At 39.8% G+C, this 25,474-nt stretch overlaps 1 protein-coding gene across 1 annotated transcript in view; it reads right to left on the bottom strand.

The window, feature by feature from the left end:
* The window catches only part of KIF20B (kinesin family member 20B), a 93,685-nt gene that overhangs the window by 34,487 nt on the left and 33,724 nt on the right, over window positions 1-25,474 (bottom strand). Inside the window, 9 exon segments of the mRNA XM_032770301.1 lie at window positions 1,154-1,290; window positions 1,577-1,702; window positions 3,054-3,114; window positions 5,881-6,003; window positions 7,171-7,309; window positions 12,466-13,684; window positions 17,224-17,389; window positions 20,072-20,191; window positions 21,934-21,995. Coding sequence (XP_032626192.1) covers window positions 1,154-1,290; window positions 1,577-1,702; window positions 3,054-3,114; window positions 5,881-6,003; window positions 7,171-7,309; window positions 12,466-13,684; window positions 17,224-17,389; window positions 20,072-20,191; window positions 21,934-21,995 — 2,153 coding nt within the window.

Genomic DNA, 25,474 nt, shown 5'->3' with positions numbered 1-25,474 from the left:
AACCCAGGTACCTACAGAAACCCAGGTCCACTGATTTCTCAGAAAGTCACAAAATGCTATTTCTATCTTTCCTGCCAGATATAATTTTCCTCAGAACTAAGGTATCTGTAGAAGGCAGGGTGCAAGCTGGATCCTAGAGCAAGGCAACTAGTTGCATTTCTCAAGCATGCAGTATGGTTACCTGGCTGTCACAACACAGCTAGCCTTTGAGGCATGGGAAGCTCAAGGCCCTGGCTCTTTCCTCATCACCCACCTGGCTTTGGCAATCCATTCCTCTGCTTTAATTTTTTTTTAAAAAAAGAAGTTTCTACTCCTGGCTCCTTGAGAAGACAGCACTGAAGATGTAAATCACATGGACTGTAAGTCTATTACTGATTTTTAATTCTGTCACAGATTTGTGGTCCCATGGTCTGGCCTCAAAGAACCTCTGAAATGGGAACTCCCAGTTTTGCAGACATGCCCAGATTAATTTACAGCTGTGGGAGGTCATGCTGCCTTATCGTCCTCAAGCTCCCTGGTGCAGAACCAGCTCCTTTGCCCAAGGAGTCAAACATAGGTCACCACCATAAGGGGGTGGAGTTAAGGGTCAGAAGGCAAAGTTCATCATCATAAGAGACAGTCTAATCTGATGGACTAAGCATGGGACAGAGCAGAGGTTCTAACTGCAGGTTTGGCATAAACACTTTCCATGGCCTTAAGCCTTTTTGCACTTGCATCCCTGTTAGAATTGCACATTATTGTGAATGCTTCATATATGAAGTGTTAAATGTTACCATCTACTAAAAGGACAGATTTTGTATTTTCTAAATAGTTGTGGTTATTAGAAACATTATGAATAGGATGTGGGCAAACTGATGGAAGAAAATGGCAAGCAGAAAAGTAAAGAAAGTGTTCAGATGATTTAGTGGTTTGGCCAGAGCCCAAAGAGAAACCAACTCTTTTGTGGAGAAAGGATAAGGACTGGTTACACATGTCATATATGCTGCACAGTACGTAGCAGTTATGGAATGATACTTCATCTTTCAGAAGGAAGTTCCTTTACTAGTGAGACTCAGTTCACTCACACACTTGTATAACATGCCCTACATGATATAGCTACTTGCCTGCTTTAAACTGAATTCTCTGTGTTTAAAGTTAAGTCATCAAATTTTACCTTAAGTCTTTCTTGAAGACTGATTAGTTCTCCACTAATTGCATCTATGTTTTTGTCTTCATGTTTGTTTATTTTCTGTTGCCACTCTCTATTACTCTTCTCCAGCTCTTTATATTTCTGCTTCCATTCTTCCAGTTCTAGTCAGAATACAGGAAGAAGAAATAATGTGGTTTGCATCAATTTCAAACTTCTTATCACATTCACACCCTTCTTATAGTACAGCTCCCATATTTATCAGTCACAACTACTGCCAGAGCGAAGATATGGCAGAAATGCTGCCACTGGGCCAAATTTAAACAAAACTCCAAAGGTGTTATGGATTTGGTCCAATATAATAGCTACAAACTCAATGATGAAAATGGAGAATTGTTCCTAAGCATCTACAAAATATGTTTTTGCTCCTACTCTAGATAGATAGTTTACCAGAAACTAATCTCAAAGTCTCTTCTAATTTGGCCTCTAGCACTTGATCTTGTTCCAGCTGAGTCTGTTCCTGTTCTTCTAATGTCAGTCGCATGTCTTCAATTATTTTTTCTTTTGCACGCAGATCTGAAGATTTAAAAAATATAGATTTAAAAACGAGGCTCCTTTTTCTCCCTACCATTCTCCCCCAATTTAGTGTGCCCATTAAAAGCTCTGGATCCAAAGCTCTGTTACAAAGTTCAAGAACACATTTACACTCTGCTGGCCAGAATTCTCAAACTTGGGTATCCCCACCCACAAGAGTAACAAAAACTAAAATCCAATCTACTAGCAGCAAAGGGCTTACCCCAAAAGGAGATTTGGAGGAAGAGCATTTAGTCATTTGAAAGTTTCCTTGTGAGTGTCTTTTTCAAATACTATATGAGAGGAGAACCACTGTTCAACTGAGGTACATTCATCAAGGCTGCAACACGTAACTATCATTAAGGCTAAGTTTTTGTCACGGATATTTTTAGAAAAGTCAGGGACAAGTCACAGGCAATAATGAAAAATTCACAGAAGCCTTGACCTGTCCGTGACTTTTACTAAAAATACCCAAGACAAAATGGGTAGGCTGGGCAGCTGGGGTGTGGGGAGACTGGGAGCTCCAGGGTTCCCCGCTGCGGCTGGGAGCTGCCAGGTTCCCCCTACCACCCACAGCAGCCAGGAGTTTCGAGGATCCCTCTTTCCTTCCACGGTGGTGGGGACCCCTCCTGCAGCTGGCAGTGGCTGGGAGTGGTGGGGCCTTCTTGCCACCTGTGGTGGCTGGGAGCTCTGTGGATCCCCGCTACCACCCACAGTGCATGGGAGCAGTGGGGATCCCACCTGCTGCAGGGTCCCCCCTGCTGCCCAGGGTGTCCAGTAGCAGCAGGAGAGCTGCGGGGCTCCTCTCTGCCACCCACAGTGGCTCAGAGCTGAGGGTATACCCCACAGCTCCCTGCCTCTGCAAGCGGCAGGGGATCCTATGGCTCCCAGATGGCACTGGCTGAAGTCACTGGGGTCTTTGGAGGACATGGATTCTGTGACTTCTGTGACCTCCGTGACTAAATCGCAGCCTTAACTATCATTAACCAGTCAGCATTTTAATCTTTGAGATTTTATTAAAATGGCAGCTCTCACACCTCAGACATTTAAAACGTTATAAGTGTGACTACAGCAAACCCACAATCTCTCTCCAAAAATAAAATGAAAAAGGAGTTTGGGATTTATATCCTTTGCATCATCTTCTTGCTTTCTAACAGACCAACTGACATGGGCTAAACAAAACTGCAGCTCATTACCTGAAAGTTTTAAATACTAGGCTTGGAATTTGTTCTATCCAAACAATATTTTTAAAATGTGAATATATTAAAACCCTTTAAGCAAATTATTTACACAACAAGAACCCATTATTCTGCCATCTCATGACAGGATATGAACAAAAATGGCTATTGCTTACCTTTACATGCATTCTGGTATTGTTTTGAGATTTCTTCTATCTGCTCATTACCCAACAGTTCCTAAGTAGTACATCAAAAGGAAATTAGCACTAATACACTTGAAAAAGGACAGTTACAGGCAAATCTCATCTTAGGTGGGGTTTTGGTTCCGCAGTTATCGCGTAAAGCGAAAACCTGGTATAGCCAAAATTATATCCCCAAGCCCTTTAAACCCTGCCCGCAGCTCCTGCAGCCGGGCCGAGGGGCATTTAAAGGGCTCCACCGGGCTCCCTGCCACCCTTTAAATGCTGGCCCCGGCCCCGCTGCCAGAGCTGCGGGCGGGATTTAAAGGGCTGCGGTGGGGAGCCCAGTAAAGTCCTTTAGATGCCCCCCCTCCCCCCCGCCAGAGCTGCAGGCGAGATTTAAAGGGCTCCGCCACGAGCCCCCCCCCGCCCTTTAAATGCCTCCCCCCCCGCCTCGCCGCCAGAGCTGCAGGCGGGATTTACAGGGTTCTGCCGGGCTTCCCACCATGGTGGGGAGCCCAGAGGAGCCCTTTAAATTCCACCAGCAGCTTTGGCAGCCGGGCTGGGGCTGGCGTTTAAAGGGCCCAGAGCTCCACAGCGGCTGGAGCCTCGGGCCATTTAGTTCACCACAGGGGCTACCAGATATCTCTGCAGCTGGGAGCTCCCTGGGTGATTTAAAGGCCCTGGAACTCCCAGCCACAGCTGGTGCCCCAGGACCTTTAAATCTTGAGGCTACGCCCCCCAACTCTGGCCGTACGCGTATAGTTGAAATCACACATGTTAAATGCGCGTAAGTTGCGAGAGACCTGTACCTGTTCCGTAACTGGCGTTCTTTGAGAGGGGTTGCTCATGTCTATTCCCCAGTAGGTGTGCGTGCTCACCACGTGCACCAGTGCCGGAAGGTTTTCCCTTAGCAGTACCTGTGGGGGAAGCGCTGCTGCGACCCCTGGAGCGGTGCCTCTATAGTGCGCTATAAGGGGAGCCTCGCGCTCCCCCCACCCTCAGTTCTTTCTTGCCAGACCAACTCCAACAGAGGGGAAGGAGGGCGAGATATGGAATAGAAATGAGCAGCACACCTTGAAGAATGCCAGTTATAGAACAGGTAACTGTCCTTTCTTCTTCGAGTGCTTGCTCATGTGTATTCCACAGTAGGTGATTGCAAGCTATGTTTGACGGAGGTGGGTAGGAGTTCACAGATTCCCTGGCTGAAGCACAGCTCTACCAAAGCCAGCATCATCCCTGGCGTGGGAGACAATCACATAGCGCAAGGTGAACGTGTGCACTGAGGACCAGATAGCGGCTCTACAGGTGTCCTGGATAGGGACATAGGCCACAAAGGCAGCCAACGAGGCCTGAGCCCTCGTTGAGTGCGCCCTCACAATAGGTGGTGAGGGAACCCCTGCTAAGTCATAGCATGTGTGGAAGCACGATGTAATCCATCGGGAAAGCCTCTGGGTGGAGATTGGTTGACCCTCCATGCGCTCGGCTGAAGCAACAAATATTGCGAAGACCTGCGGAATGGCTTAGTCTGGTAGGGGTAAAAAGCCAGTGCCCTGCACACATCAAGGGTATGGAGGCGGCATTCTTTGTTAGAGGCATAAGGTTTGGGGCAGAGGACAGGTAGGAAGATGTCCTAGCCCATGTGAAAAGCAGAGACCACCTTAGGGAGGAATGCAGGGTGTGAGCGGAGCTGCACCTTGTCCTTGTGAAAAACCGTGTGGGGGGGTTGCAGGTCAGGGCCCTGAGCGCTGAAACCCACCAGGCTGATGTGATAGCCACGAGGAAGGCTACCTTCCATGAAAGGTGAGACCATGAGCTTGTGGCTAGAGGCTCGAACAGGGGCCCTGTGAGGTGGGATAATACAAACTTTAGATCCCATTGAGGAACAGGGGGTCTAGCGTACGGAAAAGACCAGCCTAGCCCTTTGAGGAAATGCCTGGTCATGGTATGGGAGAAATCTGAGCAGCCCTGGATCGGCAGATGGAATGCCGATATAGCTGCCAGGTGCACCCTGATGGAGGAAGGTGCCAGGTCCTGAGTTCTAAGGTGAAGGAAGTACTCAAGGATAAGTTGGAGTGAGGCAGACATTGGGGAAGGACCTCGCTCACCTGGAGAACCTGGACCACTTCGCCAGGTAGGCCCGGCACGTGAATGGCTTCTACTTTCTAGGAGGACACGCCTGACCCCTTCCAAACACCTTCTCTCCTCCACATCTAGCCATTGAGCAGCCAGCTTTAAAGGATCTGTAGATCTTACAGTGGTCACTAATGATCTATAATGGTCACTACAGATTCACCGAAGCAGCGGAGACAATTGGTGTGTGGGTCACTTGTGAGCATCGAATGCCTGCAAGTTGCACAATTTAAACCCTGGGGCACACTGGCCTGAACGCTAACTAACTGAACTGAAATTTGTTGAACTTACGAACACAGGTACCACTAACAACAAACAACGAGTTCTGGAACGAACTGCAGCGAAGCGAAGCTGGAGCAAGGTGTAAACTGAGGCACTTCAGCTATTTATCCAGATGCTTCAAGCCAGTATAAGAACATTTGCAGATCAGGTCCTTGCACATTCATCTATATATGCACTGGACACTTACTTCTATCAAAGGCAATTTGATGAGGCACTATTATGAGAAGGTCTTTAAAAATGTTCTTGTCCATTAAGTTAATTTTAGCATGGTTAGTTCTATTTTAGCCTATTTCCTGTGACTGCCTTACTGCTTAGAAACCTTCTTATATCATTAGCAACTGATAATTAGCAAATGACAAATGGAGGGCATATCAAGTCATTTATAAAACTTAAGAAATTTTTAAAATACCTTTCTAAGTTGCTGGATAGTCCGCTGTTTCATATCTAGTTCCTCAGCAAATTGGTTTTTAGTTTTCTCATGTTCATTAACTTTGCTTCTTAGTAATTTCTCCTCTGAACGCATTGTGCACACCTGCAAAGCAGTCCATGTCATAAAAGGATAAACAAAAGTTCACAATTAATTGTTCTATGTTTGTTTGGTTTTTAGATTTAGATGGCATAAATGGATTGTATTTACTAATAGTATTTAATATGTTTACATGACAAGCTTTCAAATAATTAGGCAATTCTCCATTATTCTGAAAAATGAAGGTGCAATATACTACATTTTCATCTTAATTAAGAAAGAGATCTGAACACTGAATGGGAAGATTTACTGTATACAACAGACATCAATGCAGGTAGCTTTGTCAAGTAAAAATTTCAGCTATATGTATAAAACCAAGAAGCTAATCTTGTAATTTTAAATGGTAGAATTTTAAAAAAAAATTTGGTTGACATTTGATCTCAGGCCTTTCCTGATGCTTCACAAGTAGTTCAGCATTAAATATTTAGGATGCTGGTTAGATGAAGGACAAGAAGCGCTATTATCCTGGGCAGACAGCAATACATGCAATTAACCACTACTGCAAGACTCCACACTTTAGCTTCTATTTAAAATGCAAAATGGATATTGCTTGCAGTAAGCATTCCATTTTAATTATGCTGCTGCTTGCTAGTTACATATTAGTCACTAATACAACTAGAAGTTATTCATTTTCATTGCCTTTCACAGATCAACGGAATTTGTAACCTTCATTTTTAACAAGCAAGAGAAACAAAATTAGCACTCTCCCTTTGCCTCCCCCTAAAAGGCCAATCAGCGTGTTATCTGCATAATGAGTCTGGTCTCCATCAGTCTAAGAAACAGAAAGTCCCAAAGTTAGTCCTGTAAAACAACATATTCCACAGTGACACATGATTAGATTAGTCTGGAAAGTTCTTCTCAGTAACCAGATTCGCCATTATTTTCAAGTCATCTTGAACCCACTGCAAACATACTACTAGCAAGAATGTTTTTCCTTTCAAAATATGAGTTACTGTAGTTTTCTCAGTAGCTTATGGGTTTTGTATCAATATTTTTCAGGTTCGCTTTTACTCTAGGTTCAGAATTCTAAATCTAAAGACATTAAAAATATTGTTTGAACATTAAATGCTTTAACTATTCATATAACCAAAGATATCTGAGAGCAAATATTTGATTAGCAGAGCCCTACATTTAATCTGCAAAAGAAACAAGTTTTCTCTTATGATTACAGACCTCTTTCTGCACTTGCTCAATTTGTTTCTTAGCATCAGCTAGCTTTTCTTTCAGATCTGTATATGCCTCATCTTTCCTCTGACAATCCATTTCTAGACGCTGTATGAAGCCAGAACTCTCTGAGAGTTCTTTATTTAACCTGGGGGTGAAAGGTGGGAAAGAGAAGGAAGGATTAAATATCATTAAGGAAGTTAAAAGAAACTATTATAGAGGAAGGAGTTGTAAGCTGCAAAGCAATGTTTAATTGAAAACCTTCAGTGTCTCCTTTTTAAAAACAAAAAACAAAAAACACATTTCTATTAGGTTTTACACCTTTTTTTTTAAACTCAAAAAACTTTGGAACAAACTTAGAGAGTTCCTTTCACGTTCCATAAATATAAATGCAAACAAAAACATATAAAAATGGAACTTCTACCCTGTGATTTAATTAGAGAACAGGCCTTTCAGCATTTTATAAACTTAGGGCCCAATTCTGTCATAATTACATTAAGTAGTACTTTATACTTCATAAGCCCCTTTGATTTAAATGGGACTACTTGATCAGTAAAGTGCTACTTACTCAACATGAGTAGACTTAGACTTGAAGGCCAGACAGGACCATCATGATCACAGTCTGACTTTCAGTAGATTGCAGGTCACAGAACCTCACACACCCTCTCCTTTAATAGACCCCTAACTGCTGGCTGAGTTACTGAAGTCCTCAAATCACGATTTAAAGACATCAAGTTGGAGACACCACCATTTACTCTAGTTTAAACCTTTAAGTGACCAGTGCCCCAAGTGCAGTGGAAGGCAAAAAATCCCCAGGGTCTCTGCCAATCTGACCAAAAGGAAATTCCTTCCCAACCCCAAATATGGCAGTTAGTTGGATTATGAGCATTTCAGCAAGAACCAATGGCCAAACACCTGGGAAAGACTTCTCTGCAATAACTCAGAGCCTTCCCCATCCAGTGTCTCATCACCAGCCTTTAGGGATATTTGCTATTAGCTGTCGCAGATCAGCTACATGCCACTATAGGAAGTCTCATCATACCATCCCCTCCATAAATGTATCAAATTCAAGTCTTAAAGCCAGTCAGGTTTTTGCCCCCAATGCTCCCCTTGGAAGGCTGTTCCAGAACTTCACTCCTCTGATGGTTAGAAACTTTTGTTTCATTTCAAGCCTAAACTTGTTGCTGGACAGTTTATATCTGTTTGTTCTGGGGTCCACACTGGTGCTTCACTTAAATAACTTCTCTCCCTCCCCAGTATTTCTCCCTCTGATGTATTTATAGAGACCAATCATATCTCACTTCAGCCTTCTTTTGGTGAGGTTAAACAAGCCAAGCTCTTTGAGTCCTCTCATAAGGTAGGTTTTCCATTCCCCAAGTCATCCTAGTAGCCCTTCTCTGCACCTGTTCCAATTTGAATTCATCTTTCTTAAACATGGGAGATCACAACTGCACACACTATTCCAGATGAGGTCTCACCAGTGCTTTATATAATGTTACTAACACTTCCCTGGCTCCATTGGAAATACCTGACCAGATGTGTCCTAGGATTGCATTAGCCTTTTTCACGGCTGCATCACATTGACAGCTCATAGTCATCCTGTGATCAACCAATACACTCAGGGCTCTCTCCTCCTCTGGAGCTTCCAACTGGTAAGTCCGAAGCTTATAGCAAAACATTTTGTTATTAGTCCCTAGTGTAAGACCCCACACTTTGCACTAATAAATTTAATCCCATTTCTATAACTCCAGTTTTCAAGGTCATCCAGATCTTCTTGTATGATATTCTGGTCCTCCATATTGGCAAGACTTCCCATCTTTGTGTCATCTGCAAATTTTATTAGCACACTCCCACTTTTTGTGCCAAGGTCATTAATAAATTGGTTCCAAGACTGATCCCTAAGGAACTTCACTAGTAACCTCCCTCCCAGCCTAACAGTTCACCTTTCAGTATGACCCATTGTAGTCTCCCCTTTACAAGTTTCTTATCCATCTTTCAATTCCCATATTGGTCCCCATCTTTTCCATTTCAATTAATAATTTCCCATTAGGAAATGTATCAAATGCCTTTCTGAAGATTAAATTAGATTAATCCAGGTAGATTAGATCTACTGCATTCCCTTTGTCTAAAACCATCAGTTATCTTCTCAAAGAAAGATCAGGTTGGTCTAGCGCTACCTTTTGTAAAACCATGTTGTATTTTATCCCAATTACTGTTTATCTCTATGCCTTAACAACTTTCCCTTTCAAAATTTGTTCCAAGATCTTGCATACATCTGAGGTCAAAGTAACAGGTCTGTAGTTTCCCAGATCACATTTTTTCCCTTTCTTAATAATAGGAACTATGTTAGCAATTCTCCAGTCATAGGGTATGACCCCCAAGTTTAAGGATTCATTAAAAATCCTTGATATTGGGTTTTCAATTTCATGTGCCAGTTTCTTTAATATTCTTGGATGAAGATTATTCAGGCCCCCCAATCCTCATTTCTATTAGCCACCTTGCCACTCCCCTAAGCTCCTCATTACCCTTATTAAAAACTGAGGCAAAGTATGTGTTTAGATTTTAGGCTACGACTAGATTATCTTTAATCTCCACCCCATCCTCAGTGCTCAGCAGTCCCACTTCTTTCCTTGTTTTCTTTTTATTTATATGACGATAGAACCTTTTACTATTGGTTGTAATGTCCTTTGCAAGGTCCAAATCTGCTTGGCTTTTGGCAGTTCTCACTTTTCCCCTTCACTGTCTGGCCTCCAAGAGGTAGTTTTCCTTGTTGAACCATTCCATCTTCCATTCCTTGTAGGTTTCTGCTTTCTTTTATTAACCTGTTTAAGATGCCTGCTCATCTAGCGTGGTCTGCAACCCTTCTCTACAAATATTTTCCCTTTGCTTGGGGATGCAGGCTTCAAATAGCTTCTGCAACTTTGACAGAGTAATTCCAAGCCTCCTCCACTTTCAGATCCTTGAGTTCTTTTATTCCAGTCCACTTCCCTAATTCCCTTAATTTTTTAAAGTTTACCCTTTTGAAATCAAGACTTCGGTTGTAGATCTATTTTTGTTTATCCTTCTATTTAGTTTAAACTGAATTAGCTCATATTCACTTGAACAAAAGTTGTCCCCTACAACTAGTTCTTCTATGAGGTCCTCACTACTCACCAATACCATATCTAAAATGGCATCAACTCTTGTTGGTTTGGCAACTATTTAGTGAAGAAATCAGTCAGCTATCACATCAAGGCAAATTTGGGCCCTACTATTATTAATAGCACTTTTTCTTGAATCTATATCTTGGAAGTTAAAAACTCTCCTAATCTCACAATTCCCAGGAGTATTTATTTCATGAAAAATATTTTAAAAATGGCTTTACCTATATCAAGATTGGATCCTGGAGGTCTGTATTATACTCCAAAAACTATCCCAGGTGAGCCATCATCTTTACCATTATTTCTATCTTTCCTGAATAGCACCAACCCTTCAATACCTGTACTCCTGGCATGACTACTATTTCATTATGTTTCTATTATCTTTATAATATTTGGATTCATTTCTTGCACCAGTAGTTCTAGTTCCTCCATTTTGTTACCCAGGCTCCTTGAATTGGTGTACAAACATCTTAGTTGTGTGTGCTTGGCTTTACCCAGATTCCTCATCTGATTAGGTAGTCATTCTACTGTCAGTATCGCCTATCTGTTAGCTTAATTGGAACTATCTTTCCTCTTAATGTCCATTCTCCTACACACTGCTGTTCTTTTCTCCATTGCTATAGTCTCTTTCTTGATTTTCCTTCCAGTCAATATTAGAATCAGGTGTGGAAATTACATGAGCATCGCCCAACCACCTCCCCCAGATTCCTAATTTAAAGCTCTTTTAATCAGTTGTGCTGACCTCCATTCCTGAAGTCTATTTCCCTCCCTACTTAGGTGGGAAAGAACTGTCCTTTGCTCATGAAGGCCTCCCAGTGGTCAAACATTCCAAAGTCTTCCTTATAGCACCACTGCCTCAGTCATCTGAGAATCATCATAATCTTGTTTTGCCTTTGTTCTCCTCCTCCAGGGTCAGGTAAAGGGGGTGCAATTGTGCCTCAGGCTGGTTCAACTCTCCTACACTCATTTCCTGTTTAAGTTTTCATACTACATCCATCACCAAGTTATCCAAGTGTTAACAGCAGTTTTTGGTAATCATATAACAACTGACAACATTTTAATATTTTGGACTTAAGTCAAGAGTTACCTGCTTTAAAAAATTGCCTTATATGAAGCTTCTGCTCCAACATTTGCACCTTCTACTACAAAAAGCTTATTTAGTATCAGGATTTCTAACAGATAGGCTTATATAAAAGTTTTTCTTGCCTATGGTTTCCAAACAAGAAGTAGATGGTAGATGAATATTAACAGAGCTCCAACTGCCGTGACCATTTTATAATACAAGAACTACTTTAGTACACAGAAAGAGATTGCACACAAGTGCAGTCTACAATAATTAGGTATACTCCACTGTACGGTATTAAACTGATGCAGGTATTAAACATACCAGGCTCCCTTTATTCACATTCTGAGCGTGCCTTGAACACAAGCTCTTTTCTAGAAGACTCCTGAATCCAGGGGATAAAAGTAAAAAAAATAAATACTCATAATTGTACCATATTTACTTAGCCTGAAAAATCATTAAGCATCTAGGTCCATTTCACTAGTGGAGATATAATTTATAGTTAGAAATAACTGTTATAATTAGGGCAAAAAGATGCATCATCATAAAGTGCAAAAAACTTGATCAGACAGACAGACAGACAGAGAATCTCCACCTGACAAGATATTCTACTGCGACTTTTAGAGGGCGGGAAAAAACAACCCAAAACGCAATCCAAAAAAAACCCAATCCCAACCCCCAAAACCTAATTTACTACACAAAGTAGGTACATTGTAGAAAATGTGGAGAAGTTAGAAATAGTTCTCTATTGAAAACAAGTTAGTACACTTGGTACGAGCATTGCCTTGTAAAATGGATTGCTTTTACTGCTAATTACAAGTTTAAATTGCAGTATCTACATTTGTACTCATGTTTCCTTCCATGTATTGGTGCTACAGGCAGGAATTTACTTCCTGGGATTTATACACTATCAAGACATAAAAGTAAACAAGTGAAAAAATAGCCAGTAATGTATACAAATGATTTTCAAAGAGAAATTTTAGTATCTAAACCACTTCTTGGTAGTTTAATCTGGATAAGTACCTGAGTGTTATTTGGAACTGAGCGGGTGCACATTCAAACTAGATTTCATATCAAGTGTCTATTCAATGCTATACTTACTGTTCTGTAACTTTTTTTAATTCTTCTTCTTCTCTCTCCTTTTCCTGAAGTGAATGTTCAATAGTTTTCAAGTTATTCTTCAATTGTATGATTTCCTCCTTCAGTTTTGTTTCCTGATCGTTTAAACCTTGGGTTTTTATTTCTGAATTCATACATTTCTTTTCCAAGTCTCTTACATCGCTTTCCATCTTTAAAATGATAGAGTCTTTTTCCTTAAGTATTTGTTCTAACCTGGCTGCATTGTCATCTTTACTCCTATTAGATTCCAAGAGGCATTCAAGTTCTTTTATTTTTTCCTTGTGGCTGGCACTTTGTTTCTCAAGTTGGGTAATTGCTCTTCTATCTTCAGCCCCACGTTTTTCAGACTCACACATTTTTTCCTGTAATTGTTCTTGTAACTGATTAACAAGGTTCTCCTTTTCCTTTATGGACAAATTACTTTGATTTGTAATGTCATCCAATTGTACTTTTAGTTGATTGTTCTCACTCTCCGCCTTACTAATGCTCTTTTGTAAATTTTCAACTTGTTGAAGGAGTTTTTGGATCTGATTACTTTTTTGGGAAGAGGCCTTAATGATTTGCCTGCACTCTTTCCAAATGCCTTCAATACTGCAATGGAAAGAGCTCTCTCGCCTGACATCTGCAATATTAGATGTTTGGCACTGTGTGTTTAAAGAATGCATTTGAATTTTCTCTGGTTTATCTTTTTGAGAATCTTCCAAAAAATCCTTTAGATTGACCAGATCAACATCTACAGTACAAGATTCTAAATCAAGTTTATGCAACTCATCTATCTTTGTCTGCATTGCTTTTATTTGTGACACTTTGACCATGATATTTTGACTAGAGACTTCTGCCTCTTTGGTCAGTTGTTTAATCTTCTCCTCTTGCTCTTTGTTTATAGCTTTTTGTGTGTCTAATTCAGAAGCTATTTTCCCATAACTAGCCTGACACTGCTGGAGTTCCTCACTTAAACCAGAAACCCTTTCTTTTGAAGAAGATAGCTCCAGGCACAAGTTTGCCATCCGTCTACTGAACCCTTCTTTTTCCCTTTTTTCATTTGTAAGTTCTTCTTTAAGTATAGCTAATTGACAGTCTAGGGATTCACTTCTTTCCTGTAATGCTAGTATTTCTGCCTCTTTTTCTAAAATGTTTTGTGGCATTTCTTCAATTTTCTTTTGCTCTATTGCATCACCTTTACATGCACTTCTAATGGACCCTATAAAAAGAAAAATAAGTATCACTTTATTCCTCTTGAAAGCAAAAATGATATTAACAATTATACATACCACGAACTAATTTCCAAAACTTTGTGGGAGACTTTGGCGGGTTTAGTAAACCTTAATTATGCAATACTTTGAAGTTTGGCCTTTAAAAGTGACCCCAAATCCTGGAGGGTACTTGTTTGAATGGTACTACAGATAGCATCTGCCTTAGACTTCTAGACAGGGTGTGCATTATCTAGATTTTCAGTAAGCCAGAATATGAATGGCTTGACACTGATTTGGGCTCTGTTCAGGTTCCCAATCTGCTACAGTGATAGTAAAACTTTGTGATGTCTACTGCACAAAAAAAACCTACCTGACAGTCAACCATCCCCCATTTTCCACCTTAGCTGGTCCAACAATCTTACATCCCACAGATACACCCATCTGCCAGATGCAGAGAGAAACTACGAGTTTGCTGGATTGTGTAAATAGCCCACAGCTCTGCCACAAACAACTGTTTGCTGAATCTTTAAGTAAATGGCACCTAATGCCTTTCCATCATGTGCTGAATGTTTGCCTTCCCAAATTGGCTTCTGATTTGACACAATGGCAGCTTAAGGGTTAGTAGAGAAGGTATATTGGAAAGTCAAATTTGTGTGCAGATGGAAGTAGAAAAAGGAAGCCAAAATAGTAAAACAGATTTCTGCACTGCCTTCCTCACACACGTATAAAGAAATATTCCTGGAGACAAAATGTTGAGAATTTTGAGACCTCAAAAAACTTCAAGGGTACACACAGCTCTCAAAATACACACAGAGACTGAGCTCCACCTTGAAAATATTTTTGTTTTTATTGCACTAGGACTGATTAACTCTAACAACAAGCAACTGCAACTCCCATTGACATCAGTTAGAATCACTTCTGAAAAAAATTGGGAAAATTTTCTAGTGCAACCACACATAATGCAGTGTTAGGGAGTAGTCTCCTGGTCAAATACATATGCTTATTGCAAATGTTAATTTAAAAGTGTGTTTACAGAATATAAAAACTATGTAGAAAATAGTGCAGTTTGCAAACACAGTAAGTTGTAGGTAGACTGCACAACTACCATTAGAGTACTTTGTAAATTTACAGCAGACAACCTTGAGGAGACACTTTTGAACTGGCATCAGTGTGTAGACACACATGTGGAAGTAACTTCCATGTGCTAAGTTGGAGCAGCATTGATAAAGTGATGACTATTATGCATATCTATGGCAAATACTCCATTGAACCAAGACTGGTTTATTATAGAAGCCTTAATAACTTCAGTTGGCCACCTTAAAAGCTTCCGGGGGTCTATTTCCTCCTTTCCCCCATAAATTTAGAATCCACCCCACCAAGAATTACTTCTGCATAAGACAGGATAAGTAAGCAATAGCTTTACTAACAGAAGTGTCATGGCTTTAGAGTCAGACCTTGCAAGTTAGCAGTGGATAAAAACCAGCATTAGAAACACTGGAAAGGGAAATGGCCAGTTTCCCATTGAGACTCAGCCCTCTTTCCTTAAGTGTGCCCACAAAACAGACTTTTATATCATGTATTCTCTATATTAAGTTATGTAATAAAATTATACTGCTGACAGAGAAAGGTGTATGTGGCTTATGTTCTGTGAATGGTATGGATAAAAGAAAAGGCATAGTCTGACACCCACAGTATTACTGTGACAGTTTTGTATGTTAGAGAAAGCCCTAGAATCAATTCCAAATATTTTAGATGTTTTATAATTGACAGTTAAGATCATTTGGGGAACTTTGTTTATATTGCTGTAAAAGGGTACATGACATCCAACTTAGACAGCCAATCTGCATGAAGAGAATTTCTTAAGAATTTCTCATTTATTATAGCAAAGGCTGCAGGATAGTTAAGGTGAAAAACAAATTTTAGTTTTAAGTCTTTATTACTAAAATTTACATTCTCTGTGAAAAGGTGATATTTTAAAGCAAAGTTTGAGGAAGATGGATTTGGCCATTGTTGAGTTACGTACTTAAAGGGAAGCAAAAATTCCCCAAACACTTTTTTGAGACAGTCAACCAACTGACCTTTAAGATTTGACTGAGTGCTCTTTAAAGAGAGAATACCCAAGACTAAGTTTTGTGTTTTGAAAAAAGTTTGCATTTCCTAACTGTACAACTGTAACAGTAGCATTAATGTACCACTTTGTATTCTATCTGGTTGTGTTCAATGCTAAAAATTAGTATTTATAAACTCTCATCAGGCATGAATACCAAGATTAGAGCAGGTATCCGATACAGCAAGGGGTTTAGTGTTCACTTAATTTTGTCATCACCTTCTCCCCTCGACACTTCATGGATTGCTCCATAAAGCTGGTTCCACGCAGAGGCAAGGTTTGCCCTAACCAATGTGTGAAGGTTTTCACAGGCATAGCACTTCCTTCTCTTGTCAGAGAAAGCAGCATCAGCAGCTTGCTCACCTGCTATGTGCTAGATCTATGGAACTTGCTATACCACTCCTTGTTTGTTCAACATGGCTCTGAAGGGAGTGCCCTTCAACAGCTGTTACTTCTCAATTCCCTGGTGGGGGCTGGGCTACCTGCACCTCCATGTTTTGCTTCCCATTTTACCCTCAGATAGCAGAGGCTAGGTAGCTCTAATCCATCTCCACATGTTAACAGGGGAAGCCTTTAGCTCCTTACCTGAGGGAAGGAAAGAGGAAAAGCCTCTAGGCTGCCCCATTGCCTCCTTTCCTTGATTCTTGTTTGGGTCAACGTATTCCTATCTGCAATCCCCACTCAGGTTGTGTAGATGCTACACCTTTTATTTGAGGCCTCTTAGCTTCTAGGGAGGCACCTATATGATCCTTTACAGTCAGAGTCCAAGCAGGCTAGGGGAGTAGGGAGATTTCAAAGCTGTAGACACGGAACAGCTATGTAGATATATGCCATACAGGAGTTGAATGCCTACTTAAAGCAGCATCCAGCAGCAAAGAGATGTTTATGAGAAACACTAGATCCTAAAATGAATTTGAGTTTTATCATTATCAGCTTTACATACTATATATGGATTTTTACATTTCTAGACACTAACCTAATGAAACACCTTGCACAGAAGTGGGTACAGCGCTCACATACTGGGTGACAGAATAGATCATAGACCACATTGACACTTCAGTTTTCAAAAGAGCTTAGGCAGGAAAAAGCTACAGTTTAACAAGGTTAACAGCAAGCTTGGCAGAAAAACAGCAGTTAAACATGCCAGTTGTAGGTAAAGTCCACGCTAACAAATATCTTTACTACATCAGAATTAGCAAATGTATTTGCAGACATAGCAAAGGGGAAGCAAGACATCTAAAAGCAGTTTTTATTTTAAGAATTTAGAGGCAACACACAAGAAAATGAAAACAAACAGTTACTTCCATTTAGCATTTAATGTTGCTGACTTTCTTCTCCTCAGACGATAAAGTTTACGAATTGCGAATTTTTGCTTTTGTTCTGGCATTAGAATCAGATTTTTTCGGAAGGCTCCCTGTTCGGCTGTGGTAGAAATGGTACCTTTCTTTGTAGGTGGCTCTTCCACGGCGGTAGGCTTACTTTCAAAACAGCGTTTTCTTCCTACATCCAACCCATGCTTCACATTTTCACTAGACTGAGTGCCTTCTATTGTCCCATCGCAGTTCTCCTTTGCCATTTGTCTTTTAATGGTAGTTACAGTGTTGTCCTATGTTTAAATAAAATTAGTTACCAGCTGCCATTATACAAAACAAGCAGCCAATATGTTTCAAGCAATAAATCTCAATTTAATATGAAGACAAAAAATGAGACAAACAGCCATATAACTTTTCTACAAGGATTTTTGTTGAGAAAAAAAGTCAGCTATAGGTTGCCTTTGCTATAGGTAAGTAATAAAGAGGCATACAATGCTTTGGAGTACCGAACACAGCACAAAAGGGGAAGAAAAGAAAAAGTACCAATGCAAATAATACGTATGAATCAGAGGGAGTATGTATTCCATCAACAGTATAGTAATGTGTCAAAAGCTACAGAAACTGTTAATTCCTTCAAAAAGCATTTGGGTGACTTTTACAAACTTTTTTACACTTTGTCATCTTCTTAAGTGAAAGTTCTCAGTAACTGTCTTAACCCTTCCTCCAATCAACAGTACTCAATGTACTTTCTAATTAGGTTAGAAGTGCCTGTGATAAATATTAAACCCAAAGGAAATGCTTTAATTTCTGCTATGTACTATAAATTTAACCAAATATTAAGACCAGGCTGGCCAGAGAGCAGATATGTTGCCCTGCCTTATTTAAAAATGCCATGTGGTTATAGCACTTCATCTTCATCCTATCATGTCATTAAATAAGACTGGTGGACAGACAGAGTTAAGGTTGGTTTGTTTGTTTGTTTTTTTTGTAGTTCTATACCTGTATATCGGTCAGGTGTGAAAGCATGGTATGGACAGTTTGCTTTGGGGAAATTAATTGGAGAACAAGGAAATGACAGGAGCCATATCTTGTGTAATCCTAAAACATTTTGGAGTATACGTATAACTCTCAAAAGCGGTCGCACTACTGAAAAACTGAAGGGCAGGAATAAGATGAGTCAGTGTTAATTAGCATCCCCAAATGTACTCTATGGAATAATTCAGAGTGTGGAACTTGTAGAAAGTGTGGATGCATATAGATAATATAGCTGCAAACATAAGATCATTTTAACATGCAAATAGTATTTCTCCAGATTGTTTCAGGCTAGTTGACACTTAGTGTGTGCATCAAAGTCCAGTAAGTCACTACCACCAATGTATTTTAGGCCCATACCATCCCAAAGGCTTTCAGTGCTTACCACAATTGTACATCGCTACTAAGTCAGTCAACCATTTCAAAGGCAGGGAAGAAAAGAATGGTCTTGGCTACCCATTCCACACCACCAACCTCATTCGGTATCTGGGTGCAGGGATGATGATGATGATGATCAGGGTACCTCTAGAACACCTGCTTTGTCTCCAAACATTTCTGACCTCTTCTCCTGTTTCCTTTACCTCCATGCCCCCACTGAAACTTGGCTCTCAGTGCAACAATGACTATTACTGCTCCTTCTCTCCCACATCATAATCAAAAAGAATGATGGTGATGGTGTTGGGGGCTGCTGCTTTCCCTCCATCTCATTTCTTGCTATGTGCTTTCTCCTCTGAATTGCTCACCAAAGTCTCCTTTATATAATCTATTGTTCCTCCTCCCCCCAAAGTATGCCTTTTCATTCGAGTCTCTTATTTAGTCTGACTTTGATGTCATGACTCTAGCTTCCTGCCCATCACTTCTTTCCGTCTTCAACTGTAGATTCATTCTCTCAGATAAGACAGTCACTCCGCAGATCTATCCGTTGGCCATCTTGGCTAATAGCCATTGATGGACCTAACCTCCATGAATTTATGTAATTCTTTTTTGAAGCCAGTTATACTTTTGGCCTTCATAACATCCCCTGGCAACAAGTTACACAAGTTGAATGTATGTTGTGTAAAGAAGTACTTCCTTTTGTTTTAAGCTTATCACTTTCATAGGTTTGTGTGTTATGTGAAGGGATAATAACTTCACTACTCACTTTCTCCAAACCATTTGTGATTCTGTAGACCTCTATCATATCCCCTCTTTCTAAACTGAACAGTCCCAATCTTTTTAATCTCTCCTCATATGAAAGCTCTTCCATACCCCTAACATTCTTGTTACCCTTTTCTGTACTACATTTTCTATTTCAAATACATCTTTTTTAGGATTGGGCAACCAGAGCTGCACTCAGTCAAGGTGTAGGCATACTATGGATTTATACAGTGGCATTAGGATATTTACCATTGTATCTATCCCTTTTCTAATGGCTCCTAAAATTGTCAGTTTTTTTGACTGCTGCTGCACATTGTGGATAATTCTTTGAGAACATCTGTTCAGTGACTCCAAGATCTCTTTGAGTGGTAAGAGCTAATTTAGACCCCATCATTTTGTATGTGTAGTGAGGATTGTTTTCCAATGTGCATTACTTTGCATTTGTCAACATTGAATTTCATCTGCCATTTTGTTGTCCAATCACCCAGTTTTGTGAGAACCCTTTGTAAGTCGAAAGCAGACTGCAAAGAGTAAACTATCTTGAGTAAAACAAATTTTATTGTCTGCAAACATTGCCACCTCACTGTTTTCCCGTCTTTCTCCAGACCTTTTATGAATATGTTGGATAGCACTAGTCCCACTACAGATCCTTGGAGGATACCACTATTTACCTCTTTCCATTGTGAGAGCTAATCATTTATTCCTACACTGTTTCCCATCTTTTAACTAGTTATTACAAGTGTTAAAATAAAAAAAAAAGTAAAATTAAGTTGTGTACATTAAGAAATGAAGAGCCAGAAACTTACATAGTCTTTTACTGTAGTTTCTAAATGGGATATTAAGTCCTGTAGTCTACTTATAACATCATCTTTTTGCTCCACAATGTGCATTAGCTCTTGAATTCGTTTATTCTGTGTCGTCATTTTCTTGAAGAGAAAAGTTACATTTTTACTAGGTTTTAGATAACAGGAATCCATTGCAACTTGGGTTGTCAATTAAATCACAATTCAAAATTAATTGCGATTAATTGCAGTTTTTTTATCACACCGTTAAACAATAGAATACCAATTTTCATATATATTGTATTCTGCATTGTAACTGAAATCAAAGTATATATTATTTTTATTACAAATATTTGCACTATAAAAATAGTATTTTTCAATTCACCTCAAACAAGTGCCATAGAGTAATCTTTGTTGTGAAAGTGCAACGTACAAATGTAGATTTTGTGTTACATAACTGCACTCAAACTAAAATGTAAAACCTTAGAGCCTACAAGTTCACTCAGCCCTACTTCTTCTTCAGCCAATTGCTAAGACAAACAAGTTTGTTTAAATTTACAGGAGATAATGCTGCCCTCTTATTTACAATGTCACCAAAAGTGAGAACAGGCATTTGTGAAGCTGGAATTGCAAGGTATGTGTGTGTGTCAGATACACTAAACATTCATATGCCCCTTCATGTTTCAGCCACCATTCCAAAAGGACATGCTTCCTGATGCTTGTTAAAAATATAATGCGTTAATTAAATTTGTGACAACTCCTTGGGGGAGAATTGTAGGTCTCCAGCTCTGTTTTTCCTGCCTTCTGTCATATTTCATGTTATAGCAGTCTCGAATGATGACCCAGCATATGTTGTTCAGTTTAAGAACACTTTCACTCTAGATGTGACAAAATGCAAACAAGATACCAATGTGCGATTTCTAGAGCACTCGACCCAAGGTTTAAGAATCTGAACTGCCTCCCAAAATCTGAGAGGGACAAAGGGTGGAACATGCTTTCAGAAGTCTTAAAAGAGCAACACTCCAATGCGGAAACTGCGGAACCTGAACCACCAAAAAGAAAAATCAACATTCTGCTGGTGGCATCTGACTCAGATAATGAAAATGAACATGCGTCAATTCACACTGCTTTGGATTGTTATCAAGCAGAACCAGTCATCAGCATGGATGCGTGTCCCCTGGAATGGTGGTTAAAGACTAAAGGGACATATGAATCTTTAGCACATCTGGCACACAAAATATGAGAACATGAGAACCATGAGAACACCCGTTCTCATTTTCAGGTGACCTTATAAACAAGAAGCGGGCTGCATTATCTTCTGAAAATGTAAACAAATTTGTTTGTCTGAGTGATTGGCTGAACAACTAGTAGGACCGAGTGGCTCTGTAGGCTCTAAAATTTTAATGCAGTTTTTTTTGTACATTATTCTACATTTGTAAGCTCAACTTTCATGATAGAGATTGCACTACAGTACCTGTATCAGGTGAATTGAAAAATACTATTTCTTTTGTTTTTTTTACAGTGTGAATACTTATCAAAAATACATATAAAGTGAGCACTGTACACTTTGTATTCTGTCTTGTAATTCCAATCAATATATTTGAAAATGTAGAAAACATCCAAAAATATTTATATAAAGTAGTATTCTATCATCATCAAACGATGCAATTATTTTTAATTGCTTGATAGCCTTAATTGTAACATGACTCCAAATCTTTTGCACTCAAACATGCAATGAGAAACAAATCATAGTAGTGCTAGGTCTTTTCAGTTAAGCACACTATGAAATCAGACATTAAGCTATTGTAATTTTGTATGAATAATTAGAGCAGATGTTAGTTTCAGAGAGTTTTTTTTTTTTTTTGAGAAGAAAAAAAAAGAGTTACCTCAGTAGCTTCTTCAAGTTGTTGAGCAGATTCACTTAATTTAATCACTTGCATTTCAAGCTCTGTAATCAAATAGAGAAACTGGTTTGCATTACAGATTGCAAACTAGTAGTTCATTCAGTAAGCTGAAGTCTTTCTATAGTAAGGTGTTAGTCATTTGCCAATATTTGAGATACACAGACTATTCCCCCCAGTTTGATTTAGCAGTCTAAAATATTTTTTGATTTTCAAATAAATAATTTAAATAGCTTGGAAAAATAAATGCATGTATTTCAACCAAAACAATCCAATAATTGCATTTTAAGCAAAAAGGTGGCTTCTTCCTGTAAGCCTGCTCACCGAGTTCTGTTCAAAGCAATAACTTTAATATTAGAGACCTTAATACATTAATGAGGGATTGTGATTTTTTCCACTCCCCAATATAGGAAAGCTACCCCTCCGCCATGAAAGAGACCACCAAACCCACAAGTGGTTAAGTGAATGAAATCCAAACGTCTGTCTGTCTCACACACACGGCTTTCAGTTCTGGAAATACGACACAATAAGAGAGTCTGGAGTCAGCTTAGATAAGCCCACTACTCATTTGTGTGTATCCTGAGACGCTGATTCACTTGCTTATTTGTTTTACCAGCCTCTAACCTGTTAGGAAAGTTTCAATAATTCCAAGTGTGCTGAAAATACATGACTAATGCTGGTGCAAGCTAGACAGGAATGGAGGTGGTTGTCCCCCACCTCCTTTTTCTTTTTTTTTTAAAAAAGGACAAAGTTATACATTTCCACAGATTTCCTCTATTTTGATGCAACCAAGAGGAGAACAAGCTCCTTCACAAGCAGAGACTTCAGGGCAGATATCCGAATCCACAATTTAAAAAATGTTGTAAGAGAAAGAACCACTTCAATATTAAAACCAACATCTTTTCACCCTCTTCATCACAGTTCAGCTTTTCTGTCTTGATTATTCAGGTTGACTAAACAGAAAGGTTTTTATAAAACTTCTCCAATCTCCTCCCTCTTCAGTTTGTTTCCATTTCTTTATGGAGTTTAAAGTGTAGGCTTTAACGTTTAGTGTCTCTGCTGAGTGAGCCTATTGGAAAAAATGCTATTCTCTGTTGATCAGAGTCCTCTTGGCGCTCATTGCAAGATTTAGAATTTACAGCAGTTGCATGTAAATGTAGAAAGACCTCCTGAAAGCGCTGAGTGTTAGTGGGAAGATGAGTCATACACAAACACTGACGTGACGCTCCACATTCTTTATAGACATGTGTATTGTATGAATATGGCATATTTAAGATTATTTTATGGAAGACGGCTCATGTAAGGTATCATTGGAAAGGTTATGATTTACTGGATGTGATTCTCCTATTTGTATGCATGTATCATTTCTGTATCTGAAATCAGGAATATTGACTATATAACAATTACAACAGTGGTTGTACTTGGAGATGCCCACCAGACAGTAAGCAAAACAGCCTTAATAGGTCATTAGGAAAAAGACAATGAATCTTCAAAGATGTGCAACCCCCATCTTCCAGGAGTTCCTTCCTGTGGACATTGCAAATAAACCTGGTTTCATGGTTGCTTTGACACTGCATGGTCAGGTGATAATGTCACCTGGTAAAAAAGTACCACCTTGAACACTGTTGGTACTTTTCCACTGGAAACAAAGGCTTCCCGCCTTATGTAAATTCTATTTAAGGCTGAAGAGTAAGGCAAACAGGACTCTTCTCTATTGCTTTCCTGCTCAAGACAGACAGTTGGTAGTACCTGAAGAAACAAAACTGAACTGAGGAAAAGACAAGGACTGAGTCCAGACTAAGACAGGAGTCTAGTCTGTAAAGAGAAGTAACTGGAACTCTAAGCTACAAAAACTCTGCAACTTGCCAAAAACATTTAGGGTGAGAAATTACATTTTGTAATCTGTTTCGTGAGTGTATTAAGCCTAATTTGCGTGTTTTGTTTTATTTGCTCAGTAATCTGCTTTGTTCTGTTTGCTATCACTTAAAGTCTACCTTTTATTGTTAATAAACTTGGTTTTGTTTGTCATAAAACCCAGTTTGTGAAATTTATAATGGGGGGGTGGGCGCAAGAAGTTGTGCATATATTCCTTCACATTGAGGGAGGGGGCAAATTTATGAGCTTATGTTGTACAGATTTCTCTACAGCACAAGACAATTTTTGGGGGGTGTACTTTCTAGAAGGGAGCTGTACTTGAGTGCTGGGTGATTTCCTAGCTAAATCTTCCCATTAGAGAGCTGCTCAGAAACGCTGTGCAATTCTACAGCTGGTGCATCCATATCTGTGTGTGTGCTGCCAGAGGCTGAAGAGCCTGATCCAGCAAAAACAGGGAGAGGGAGCCCAGGCTAGTGGAGCAAGCAGGCTCAGTGAAACCCCACTACATCAGCTGGACTGGGGGTCCATATGTAAACACAACCTCCAGCCAACCAACCAAGAAACTGACTGTTGCATAAAAAGTAAAAAACTGAAGTTCCACAAGATGCTTGAGGACTGTGTTAAGTGTTACTTTAGCAAGTTTTAGATATGGTGCTGAACTCTCATCAGTCATCAATTTAGGATGATTGCACCTGCTCTGATTTTCCATGATTAGCTCTCTGAGCAAGTGGCGAAGTACTAAGTACTTTCCGTATCATGGACAGAATCTTCAGCAACTTGGACACAATATTCTGTGGTTTTCTTTTCAGACACAGAATTAATAAGGTGTGGTCTACTTAGTTTTTTTTCTGCACAAAAATTAAAAGTATGCCTGGCTCATTAATTATGCACGTGCAATAGCACAGAATTCTCTCAGGAGTATAATAATGGCTACAAGCATAACACAAAAAGAACTTTCTGCTGAAATGGGAGTGGAGAGACAGAGCCACAGAGGGGAGGGAGCTACATAGGGATAGGAGAGTGGCTGGGTGAGGGCACAGAGACACATAGGGACAGGGAGGGGTGTGTGAGTGGGGGGGAAGGGACATGTTGATAGAGGATGCAAGGACACAGACAGGGACAGGGGCAGATGTGCCTGACTGGATGGAAGAGGCTAGGGGCCAGGCAGAGTCTGCATGGAGACGTTCCCTGAAAATCCCTCCCCGCCCCTCTCCTCCAAAAACCTGTTCCATACTTTTCCTACTCATATCCACCAACCCATCAAATTCGCACCGAGACCCCTTCCCAGCAATTTACTTCCATCTCGGTCAGCTCCTGCATTAACCCTGACTCTCAAGACTTTGCACTGCTTCTGAGGGGTGTGGGAAATACGGTTCTGAATTATAGAATAAATGATACAGAACTCCATGAGTAATAATTCAATATGCCTAGTAAGGAATCTATTTGTCAAAAAACATTTCCTGAATCTTTTTTTGTTGTCTGTATTGTTACAGACATACTTGCTGACAGATATTTTGAAATAAATGACCAAAAATAATTGAAACTGGTGTGATTATATGGTGTTATGTCAACAAAAAAATGCAGAGTTTTTAAATATCAGGCACAGAATGTTTAATTTTTTTGGCACAGAATTCCCCCAGGAGTAATTATA

Source organism: Chelonoidis abingdonii, chromosome 15 (genome assembly GCF_003597395.2).
Source record: "Chelonoidis abingdonii isolate Lonesome George chromosome 15, CheloAbing_2.0, whole genome shotgun sequence".
Classification (NCBI taxonomy): domain Eukaryota; kingdom Metazoa; phylum Chordata; order Testudines; family Testudinidae; genus Chelonoidis; species Chelonoidis abingdonii.
This window is presented reverse-complemented; position numbering and strand designations above follow the sequence as displayed.